This window comes from Pygocentrus nattereri, chromosome 28 (assembly GCF_015220715.1).
Source record: "Pygocentrus nattereri isolate fPygNat1 chromosome 28, fPygNat1.pri, whole genome shotgun sequence".
Taxonomy (NCBI): Eukaryota; Metazoa; Chordata; class Actinopteri; order Characiformes; family Serrasalmidae; genus Pygocentrus; species Pygocentrus nattereri.
Window position 1 is genome coordinate 9,079,985 of NC_051238.1, and position 12,025 is coordinate 9,092,009.

The 12,025-nt window shown below is 38.0% G+C and overlaps 1 protein-coding gene across 2 annotated transcripts in view; it reads right to left on the bottom strand.

The window, feature by feature from the left end:
* Positions 1–12,025, bottom strand: part of ptpn18 (protein tyrosine phosphatase non-receptor type 18) — a 44,083-nt gene that overhangs the window by 13,221 nt on the left and 18,837 nt on the right. For both annotated transcript variants that reach the window (XM_017681955.2, XM_017681953.2), the window contains exons 4-12: positions 11,449–11,544; positions 11,250–11,288; positions 9,831–9,899; positions 9,131–9,193; positions 7,661–7,803; positions 7,169–7,235; positions 6,829–6,906; positions 6,283–6,372; positions 3,294–3,391 (exon numbers count right to left, since the gene is read on the bottom strand). In XM_017681955.2, the coding sequence (XP_017537444.1) occupies positions 3,294–3,391; positions 6,283–6,372; positions 6,829–6,906; positions 7,169–7,235; positions 7,661–7,803; positions 9,131–9,193; positions 9,831–9,899; positions 11,250–11,288; positions 11,449–11,544 (743 nt within the window). The remainder of the gene's footprint in view (positions 1–3,293; positions 3,392–6,282; positions 6,373–6,828; positions 6,907–7,168; positions 7,236–7,660; positions 7,804–9,130; positions 9,194–9,830; positions 9,900–11,249; positions 11,289–11,448; positions 11,545–12,025) is intronic.

Below are 12,025 nucleotides of genomic sequence, written 5' to 3' on the forward strand. Positions count from 1 at the left end.
AAATTCCATCTCCGCATTTAACCCATCCGTGAAGTGAAACACCACATACACACTAGTGACTACACACACACTAGGGGGCAGTGAGCACACTTGCCCGGAGCGGTGGGCAGCCCTATCCACAGTGCCTGGGGAGCAATTGGGGGTTAGGTGTCTTGCTCAAGGACACCTCAGTCATGCGCTGTCGGTGCTGGGGATCAAACCGACAACCTTCCGGTCACAGGGCCAGTCCCCTAACCTCCAGCCCACTACTTCCCCCATTTTGATTTGTTAATCAAAATTATTGAAATTATTTCTGAATTAGCTTGACACTATCAATGGAAATAATCTATGCATCCAAAACTTTCAGTGAGGAAATGTTTTGAGTCCTGAGACACATCTTTCTATGCACTATGCAAGGATCCAGGTTTAGACTAAATTACATGCATTTCACTGTAACATGATTATACAAGGCCTCCTAGCTTCCAATTAAGTAGGCTAAAATCCCTGAAAGGCTGTGTCAGGCTGTGTTTGTTACTGTTTAATTAAATTTATATTATGTATTACATATTATATATTTATGGTTTAGGCTTTAAAACACAGATTACTTTAGTCAAAATAAAAGGTACATTACTCAATCAGTATTATTTTCAGTGACAGTCCTACTGCCCACTGGCTCTTTGAATGTTAGTTTACATTCACTTATAGGTGTCAGTCTTTAGACTGTACAGATTTAGTTGAAATCAGTTTAGTACCTTTCTACTGTTTAAATTTTTAGTAACAGCAGCTCCAGTGCTGATTTTCTTTACCGTGATATACTCCTCTGATAAACATCCACTCAGACCAGCACAACACACACTAACACACCACCACCATTGTCAGTGTTACTGCAGTGCTGAGACCCACCCAAATAACACCTGCTCTGTGGTGGTCCTGTGGGGGTTCTGACCATGAAGAACAGGGTAAAAGGGGGCTAACAAAGTACAAAGAGAAACAGATGGACTACAGTCTGTAACTGTATACTTCTCAATTAATCATCATCATCCCTATGTGAACAGGGCTGTGATGTCTGTGCCACATATTTTTAAATGTAACTGAAATATGTCATCATTATAAATTTTATTATGATTAATAGTGGGTATAGTGGATTCCAAGTCATTCAATATCAATTCCCATGCCCTGACCTTTTCAATACTTTCTTTGAAAGAAACAAACCAGAAGTGGGTTTGGTTTAAACCACAAACATGTTTGAGGTCCTGGATGTGGGTAAATTTACCGAAAGCAATAGACTGCAGATCAGAAACTCAGTCTTATAACAAGTAAAAAATGTTTGGAAGTAACCTAAATAATCCTAAAATAAGCATAACAGGAGAAATATTGGAAATATCAACTAGAATTAAGATCATTTTACTTGACAAGATACTATTTTTGCAGTGAAGCTACTTATGCATTGAAATTTGTTACTGAATGGCAGAATTCTTTATTGGTATGTTGTATAGAAGTAATTCAGTTGGTAACATAAAAGAATATCAAAGTAAAAGTATCAATAAGCCTTAGTTACACTGGACTTTTCTGACAGTCAGTACTTCCAGAACACAGAACAACCGCATGGATCATACTATAAATCTGTCTTTATAGCCATTACGAAGAGCCTATAAATATCAACAACAAGTGCATAGTGAATGTATGTCAGTGATTCATCTTTCCTCTTGGTTGTTTCTCTCTTAGTCTAATCTGTTTACTGTGTCATGTGACTTTGTTTTGTGTGTTTTTTTTTCTTGGATCTTGTCTCCTCCCTTGTCCTGTCCCAATATCAAGACCCAACTGTTTTTAGTTTACTGCCCCACCTTGTTTTACTGTTTTCAGGTGTTTAGTGTATTTAGTTTGTTTTCAGGTCATTAGTGTAAGTATATACTGCCTTGTCTCCTTTGCTCTGGCTAGTATTGATGATGTTTGTCTCACAGTTTGTGTTAATAGCAAGTTTATTTAGTACCTCATATGTACCTATATTGCTGCCTGCTTTCCTGTTTCACCCGAGACTTAATCAAATAAAGAACACTTGCACTTGTATCCTGTCTCCTCATTTGCCTTACCAGCCCCAACATTACCGAATGGGGGCTCCTTGGTGGGTACAGCGAGTGTGTTGACCCGTCCATATGGGATCAGATTAATAGAGATCAGATTAATATTAACTAAGGCTGGTTACTGATACTTTGATATACTTTTATGGTACCGACCGAATTACTTCTATACAACACACGAATAAAGAATTCTGTCATTCAGTAACAAATTTTAGTACATAAGTAGCTGCACTGCAAAAGATTGTATATTGGCAAGTAAAATTATCTTAATTCTAGTTGATATATCGAATATTTCTCCTGACCCAGTTCAAAGTGACCCTGCCGAGTGGAAAGCAGGAGTTTTCCCCTTTAGCAGACATCATGGAAATCATCGCGGATGGTGATGCTGCTTTGAATGTGACTGGACTCACTATGGTTAAGAACCAAGCCCTATAGCACTAAAGGAAGCTGTTTCTCCAAAGGTTTGGAAGTTCAGTTTGTTTTTCTTTGTGTTTATAGCGAGTATGTTTAGCATCTTGTATTTGTGTCTTTAGTTTTGTGTTTCTTTATGGATTCACCTGCTCTCCATGTTCCTGTTCGTTTTCTTGCTTCACCTGAGACTGAATCAAATAAAGAACACTCGCACTTGTATCCTGTCTCTTTGTCTGCCTTGCCAGCTCCGAGGTTACAAAGTACAAACTGCACAGTTACAAGCAGCTAATGTTGTGCCAGCTGCTAATGACATATTACTTTATTCATTTATTTGAACAATCCTTCTGCCTAAAAGTTTATTTTTGCTACATGTTATTTAAAAAGCTTTTCAGCCCTTTATAAACACGTTGCTTTTGTTTTCTTGGTTCTTTTTTGTTTGTTCCAGCTTACAAACCTCAGAAAAACAAAATAGTCATACGTATCATAAATGTCTATCCCAATGTTACATTTCTGTCATATCTTTCACCTTTACATTCAATTAAAACTGGATTTGGTTAATACAGTATATTGCACATGACATTAGTGTTAGGCAGTGGATCAGACAGTCAATCAGCAAAAGAGTGAGCTTGAATTCCGTCCCCAGAGAGCCAGAAACATCTTTAACAGTCCTAATCTTGGCTGTTTTTTCCTGTTTACTGGGTGTTTTGTAGCATGCAGTTTCCTTTTATTGGCCGCTCACTGTGTTCTTTCCTGTGGTCTTAATCACAGAGGCCACAAACAGCCAGCATGCTGAGACTGACTCTGTATGTGTGTGCGTGATATTACCTTGTTTTCAGGTCAGGGTTGCTGCTGCCAATGGAGGCTGACCTCAGAGCTGGCTTTGGAGGAACCACATTGGAGTAGAGAGATGGAGAGTCCAGAAACTTCCAGAAAAATGAGAGAAAAGAAACTGGTATCACTAGAGAATAAAGCTCTTGTTAGTGCCACTGTAGCAGTAACGTGAAGAGCCGTCCGTCAGGGTGTTACTTAGACTTCTGCTCCAGAATTTGCATAGAGGAAGCACACAGTTGGTGTGTTTCCTGCTGCAGTTAGTTTTATTTAAGCACTCTTAGCATAAGATGACTTACTTGAGGAAGTAAAGTGAGTTATGCCCTAATACACACAAGAGAGGTTTGGCAGATTTGGCCTCAAACATGAAGCACTCAAGCATTAAAATGTGAGAAGTGAAACTCAGAAGAAGAGTATCAGTTTTTATTTTGCTGAAAATAAAACTCTAAAAAGTTACTCAAAACTGAGTCTGAAATTCAGAATAAGAGGATGCTAATGTAATCTAAGGCATAACATTATGAGCACCTCCTTGTTTCTACACTCATTGTCCATTTTATCAGCTCCACTTACTCTATAGGAGCACTTTGTAGTTCTACAATTACAGACTGTAGTCCGGTGGTGGTGTGTGTTGCGCTGGTCTGAGTGGATCAGACACAGCAGTGCTGCTGGAGTTTTTAAACACCTTAGTGTCACTGCTGGACTGAGAATAGTCCACCAACCAAACATATCCAGCCAACAGCGTCCTGTGACCACTGATGAAGGACTAGAGGATGACCAACACAAACTGTGCAGCAGCAGATGAGCTGTCGTTTCTGACTTTACATCTACAAGGTGGACTGACAAAGTAGGAGTGACTAATAGAGTGGACAGTGAGTGGACAGTGTTTAAAACAGCATTGCTGTGTCTGTTCTACTCTTACCAGCGCAACACACGCTAACACACTTCCACCACGCCAGTGTTACTGCAGTACTGCAGGGTTCTGACCACTGAAGAACAGGGTAAAAAGGGGCTAACAAAGTATCAGAGAAACAGATGGACTACAGTCTGTAACTGTAGAACTACAAAGTGCAGCTATACAGTAAGTGGAGCTGATAAAATGGATAATGAGCGTAGAAACAAGGAGGTGCTCATAATGTTATGCCTGATTGGTGTAAGTACATACACATACGTTTTCAATTCTAATTAAAAATCTGCACAGCAAACTTTTCTCTACTCTGATACATCGGATTCAACTCACCTGACAACTGATAAACAAAACGTGAAATCACATGGAAAACACTACGTTGGGGTTACAACACCACTGATCTCTTACAGTGTCTACCATCTAGGGGCTGATGATGGTAATTACAGACCTTACTTAAGGTGATCTGCACCTGCCTTGTACATACATTCACTGGTCATTTTATTATAAACACCAACCATTTATGTGCAATTTGTACAGCAACCTCGGATGGGCTACTGTCTGTAACTGTAAACCTACAGCACTCTGCAAAGGTCAGAGACCACCCTTAATTTAAGTAGTTTCCAGTGAAAACAGCCGCTAAGCATAAGATATTCATTTTTGACAAGGCATAAAATTAATAAATGTGTCGTTTATCACAGCTTACATTCTTTTCAGGACACTTGCTTTCAGGTTTTCAAAGAAATCTGCAGGAATATTTTTACACACCTCCAAAGTTCAGTCTTAGAGGTTTCTTTGCATTTGCAGCTTCGGATGATACAAGTAAGCCTAAACACATTCAGTAATGTGAAGGTCTGGATTCTGGTGTTGCCAGTCCATTGTTCTGATAATATTAGCAGCTTCTTTATTTGATTTGCAAATTTTCCTCTTCCTTTTCTCAGTAAGGGCTTCTTGACAGCTACATCTTTTAAGACCCCGAACACTGAGTTGTCTTCTCACAGTGGAAGGCTGGACAGAAACACCTGTGAAATTTCTCAGATCTAAAACAGATTTTTCACTTTTGTGCCAACCCATTATGACGTCTTACTTTCTCCATTTATTTTACCAATCTTTCTCCCTAAAAGTTTATTTTTGCTCAAGTTTGTTTAAAAATACAGCTGCACCCAGCTTTTCAACCCTATCTTCTCTATAACTTTTAATAATTTGTTAAACTCCACTTTTGGAAACTATTGTTTCTTCACTTATTTTGCTTTGACTTTTCCCTTCCTTTGCAAGTGGATTATCTTATATATAATTTCCTGAAAAATGAACTTGACTGGAAATTAAACAAATGGAGGGCAGTCTCAAGACTTTTGCACAGTACTGTGCATCTGCCACAGAAGCAGATTTACAATTACCTACTGTTGCTGTCAAATTTATCAGCCCCCCTCTCTTTTCCTGTCCATCAGAGGAAAGGGAAAACCACAGGACCACTGCCAACTAGATGTTTTTTGTCACTGTAGTGGCATGGCACTGTGTATAACCCTAGTACAAGTATATCAGGCACAGCAATATTTTAGTCCACAGCAGTGGCCTTGTGGTGATCCCTAGCCATTTCTAGACAGATAGAGGGACCGGAAAATTCTATAGCAACATGAGCTACAGTCAGTCAGTGCACACATAATGTAAGTGTATCCAGTGGTCTAATTGTAACATTTCTTGAAGGTGGATGGTGGGATAGCGGTTATGAACTGTAAGTATAATTATGACAATCTTGCTATGGCTTTCATCAAAGGCCATCAGGCATGTAAACATCTAATATGGATGTAATTAAAACCTAGATAGCAGAAATCCTAAGTGATATAATGACATTAATCCAAAATGGATGGAAAAGAAGGATGGCAGTTTACAAGGGGATGATTTTTGTCTTCTGTTTTGACTGGGGGAGGGCATCACTTTTGCACCCCGCCCTCAAATGGAGCCCTGGGTTCACCTTATAAAATCGCCAATGCATGTATTAACAAAATAACAAAACTGACAACTAAGAGTATTTTAAGAATATATGGCACTGCTGGTGATTCTTTATTGAGATACATTTAAACCTACCTTGGTTTTGTTTTGGTGAGAGGGTGAAGATTTGCTCAACGCCTTCTCAAATATCTGAGCCACAGTGTGAAACACAAATTCATACTGCTCCTAAATGAACACACAATCATCATCTGACCTTAATAAATCAAACTGTACATGTTTTTTCTCACTTAGCATCTTAAGAAGAGCATAATACTCCAAAAAACACAATATCTTCAGATATTTCGCTGCTGTTAAAACAAAATCTTGCATCTCCAAAATGTTTACTTTACAGGAGACGGAAAAAACTTTACTTTTAATGCAAGTCAATGGAACCAGATTATTTTGGGAGTAATTTGGGGCTGTTTATTTTGGTCCATTCATCATCACTGTAAAGGCTTTTTAAAATGAATGCCACAAACCTGAAAAACAACAAAACTAGATATATAAGGTTTGTTCCAACAGCATCAATTTGGTCATAAATATAAATTTGGGTCATAGATAAAATTTACATGTGACTGCACTTTTGAATCTTTTATCGTTAAAGAACAATAATAGCAAGTTAGTCATGTTTCCAAATTCTACCTTAGTCTGAACGGCTGATGGCCTTTGTCTCCTCAGCTCCAGCACTATGTCCATAATGTTGAAACCATCTCCAATTTTCTGTTAGATAAAAAAAAGGGAAATTAAGTAAGCACATATATAAACATTTCTACTTAGAATCAATCACTGCAAAACCTTAATCCTTAATTTCCTACACTGAACACTGTGATGTTACAGCACTTTTCTACATCAATTCAAATGTCTTGTTTTAAATCACTGACTACACATTTAAAGTATGAAGCCCAGTGGTGATAACACAGAACACAGAACATACAATCTCATACATTCATCATTTCATTAATCATTTTGGACCATTTCATACCTTTTCATGCAGCAGGTCGTTAATGTAGTCAATGGCACAAATCACCCCAGTTCTTCCACAGCCAGCACTGAAAAAGCAAAGGCAATCAACCCCAATCACTCCACACAATCAAGTCTATTCCTGCCTGCATCGCGGTCTTTAGGTCAGCGAAGAGCTGCGGTCCATATTGTCGGACAGAGCAGCTCCCCATACATTACAGCGCGAGGGTAGTGAGTGAAACTGTGCAGAAGTCTGTGAGTTAACTGGCTGTCGCGGCACTACATCAGGTGCTGAATATTTAACATGTCTCGCTTCATTCAAATGGTGAGATTAAAATGCATGGGGCTGGGGAGGTACAGAGAGCGTCTCACTCTGATGAATTTTCATGGGCAGATGGGTCATTTGTCAGAGGTGGTGAAAAACAGTCAGTTAGTCATGGCCAGAACGGACAGTTTGGGAGTGCGAGTGAGAACGCAGTTGATGGTTTGATTAGCACGTCTGTGTGTGACAAACCTGCAGTGGATAAGCATAGGTGCCGTGTGGCTAGCCTGTCTTATGTTGGCCAATTCCATCATTCCTAAAATGCCATCCGGCACACACGGAATTCCGTGATCCGGCCAAGCTGTGTACTGGAGCTGGGACACACAGCGAGATTCCTGCACGTAGAAATACATTCTGAATGGAGCCATTCTGCATCTTGTATGGTCATGAAACAAATACATTATTGCAGCATAAAACTAACAAAAGGTGGAAAATCTGACAAAAATATAACATCATGATACTTGCCGATACTCATTACAGTATCACAGTACTTTTTCACAATATACATTGTATAATCTGTTTTTCTTAAAGGGACATTTTGACTGAAAGAATTTAACCATCACTACATCTGTTGTAAACATGCGGTGCTGCAGTAGTTCCCAAAGTAAGAAAGTAGTCCGTTTGAACACTAAGAAAACCCCCTTCTCAAGACGTATCTTTAAGGTGGGGGGAGCTTTTGAAAGTACAACAGCTTTGAGGCAGATTTTTGGGGGGAGCTGTTTTGAAATGTTTTTTTTTAATGTTAGCTGGTAAATGCAGCAGGAAGCCAGACAGCTAATGTTATGGCTGAATACCTTTTTGCATTCATGTAACTGTAATGACTTCAAACCATTACTAGAATGCATTACTAAAATTACAGAAATGACATGTCAGAGTAGGAAAATTACAAGCTAAAAGCTAAAGTTTACCTCACTATCTAGACAGCTCATCTCACTTTGACTTCATTTCTATGGCTGAAAGAGTAAAAACCTGTCTTTGGTTTCCATTCTGAGCTGAATGAAGTTAGAACTGCTGTTTTCTTTATGATTCTGTTCAATAACCAGGGTAAGAGTTACACCAATGCCGGCTATTCATACCATTAGCCAATCAACCTGTGTCTAGCGGTCATGACTGGTTGACGCCACAGGGATTATGTGATGTATTTGCGTAATGTATGCTGTCTATTGCAGTGAGAGAAAACTGATGAATGGAAACTTCATTCCATGGTAATTTCAACTACACTTAAAATGCTTTCAAAAATAGAATACAATGCTTTTTCTTTTGTTTTTCCCCACTACATCCAATTTATAACTTATCAAGGTAACAATATTGTTCTGTCATATCACCAAAAGCTGGAATTAAACCCTTGAACCTTCCTATTCAGTTATTATGGTTATCACATATTATCCATCACTCTAAACTCTTTAGTAGCTGCTGGTAAGCTAATATGCAAGTTGTGCAACTATAACGTGAAGGACTGAAGTGCGTGCCCACACACGGACTGAGATTTAGGGTGTTGAAAACAGTCCAACACTTGGACTTTTTTCCTCGTGAAGCATAAAAGCAGTTTATTTTAAAATATGACAGTATTACTCCATATCCTCTGTAAGGTACATTTTGTTGGCACAAGTCTATTTCAACAAAAGTAAAACTTCCACACATAGAACAGCAGGACACACGTACATCACCGTATTTCACAGCCAGCGTTCGCACTATCACTTCCTCATCTGGGCATGATTCTTCAACCTGTCAGAACAATGACAACAGTGGAATTTCAGTAACAGCACTTCCTCCAGGGCCGCACGTGTTTGGTAAATATTTGTGGTGGGTTGACAAAGTTCCACCATGAACACTTTCATCATATACAGGTTGCAGAGATTTGAGTTTCACACATTTTTCTGCATTGCCGCACAATTCAAAGGGTGAGAAAACAAAGTCATTAAAATGGAGCACTTTAGAGAAACACACAGCCACAAAAATATAGCGTTGTATAGGATTCCATATAGAAACCTTTTTAAAAAGGGTTCTATATAGCACCAAAAAAGGTTCTTCTACAGTTACAGGCTTGGCATCATAACAAAAGAAGAACGCTTTTTGGTGCTACATCCATATACAACACATTCTCCATCAATCTAAATAGCAATTTCACCATGCAAAGAATCCTTTAAGCATACATATGATTCTTTGAGTGTTTATGATTTATTAATTAATTCTTTATTAAAGAACCCTTGAAGAACCATCATTTTTAAGAGTGTAGAACAGAGTATTTCACATCAAACCACTCCGAGTCACTCACTATTTTCTATTTTATCAACAAAAGCACCAAAACGTGCCTTAATAACAAAGATTCTCTCATTATCATGATTAAATATTAGCTACTTACCGTTGAGACAGTGAAGGGACCGAAAGTGGATGGTTCTACTAAAGAACCCCAGTAGACCTCACATTTTTTCTGCAAGAGAGATTAAAGAGAGGATGTGCAGTAGAATCAAACATTATTTAGTGTAATAGATCATAAATATTTGGTAAACCTTTTAAGTCTTTAAACCCTTAAAATCCCAGGCTTAATGCATATGAACTACATGGACTTCAATGCAAACTGACTGAACTATTCTCAGGTTATTGAAGTGGTAATAAAATCGTGGGCCCTGGTCATTTAAGGGCTTTTAAACTGGAAGGTACTGTAAGCTGACCCACCCTTCAATTCATTCACTTCAATAATAAATACAATAACATGACAAATCTAATCCAGGTCTGTGTCTCATGAATGACAATCCGAATGAATCTTGGCGCGTACAGTTAATCCAAAGTAAATTGTTATTTGCTGGCTTTACCTTTGCTGAGGAAAAAACTTTACAGAACTGGATTTATATGCAATCACTTTAGATCAGTGTTCCCCAATAGGCGGCCCGCAAGGCTCAAACTGTTGGCCCGCCGCCAAACACCTACGCTTGCGCAGTTACAGTCTACTAAATACGATCTCACAGGGCGGTACAGCCAACGGCTGACGAGCTGCCTCTGTGGAACACAGCATGCGTACATCCTGTGTGCACAAAAACATAGCCAGTGCTAAAAAACGAAAACCATTCCTAATTAATCACATGCACTATAACAAACAATTAATTACTGTACAGTATGCCTAATTATGAAACATTATGCGACTAATGCACTGGCCCTTGCTTTTGTGGTGCTGGCTAAATGCGGCCCTTAAAAAATGTAATTGGGGACCCCTGCTTTAGATATTACATTGACTTATAATAGTGACCCTTGAAATTTACAACAGCACATCTCAACCAAGCACAGCCTCCAACTGCTGCAGCCTGTCTATCTTTACATCATGATTCCTGGACCTTATGCAGTGTATGAACTAAAATATGAACAATCTTTCATCTGAGCTGATTAAAGTTTGAGCATCTCATTCAAATTCTGTGTTTTGTTGTTTTTCTAAGTGAAATTAAGTGAACATCCTCTATAGAGAACACACTTATTTTAATGCAAAATTACTGTTCATTTGCTGGATTTAACACACTGTAGAAAAATAAAACATAAAATGCGCACTGTGCAAAAGTTATGGCACATTCTACATTGTGTCCTTTGTCCAATATGTTAAACTCAGCAAATAAACAAAACATGTGCACAAAATTATATATATATATATATATATATATATATATATATATATATATATATATATATATATATATCATAGTAGTTACTGAATAATATATAACAATCTTATGACTCTTAGCTGAATAATAAATGTGTAGACAGCTGTTTGCACAGAAAGAAAACAGTGCTTTACCTTTCCCATCTCTATCTCCTTACACGCCATGACTATGACCTACAAACATAAGAGACAATCACAGAATCATTCAAACCAATGAAGCAGTGTAAACATTAAACAACTTCTACATAATTTTTAGGCTACAAACATAAAATATTTAAATATATATTTGCCTTATATCACCTGCATGTGTTAAGCATGCACCTGAGTAATTTACCTGGATGTTATACTGCCAAATCATACGCCAGAAATCCCCCACTGTGTAACTGAGAGGACCTTGGGTGGCAATGTATGTCTTATTCTGAGTTGCCCCCTAGTGGACAAAAAGGATCATAACAAGAAGCGTAGAAATGTAATAAAAGTTAGAGAAAAAATAAATACAAAGACACAGTGGCCCCAAAAAGTTTTGGCATATTTGTGCAAATTAAAAATAAATAAATAAATTCAGTCATTGCATTAGGAAATAAACTGTCAAAACAAGCAGTGTTTATTTTACACTGACAAAGATGACATCTTTTTTTGGCATTCTTTCAAAAAGTGTCTGCTTTATTTCAGATTAGTATCGAATGTTATTGTGTTTCTCTATGAAACAAATATTTTATTACACATTTTATGATGTAACTCAGAGAACTTCATTACAGTTTAACAATGGTTAAATTGTCCAAATACCTTCTGGGGCCACTGTGCATACCGATTCCTCTGTATTTCATCTTGTGTTTAGTGTAAACATGTATTGAGTAAATAATGACAAAGCTACTATATATATAACCTACCAGTACTTTGTTTTATGAACA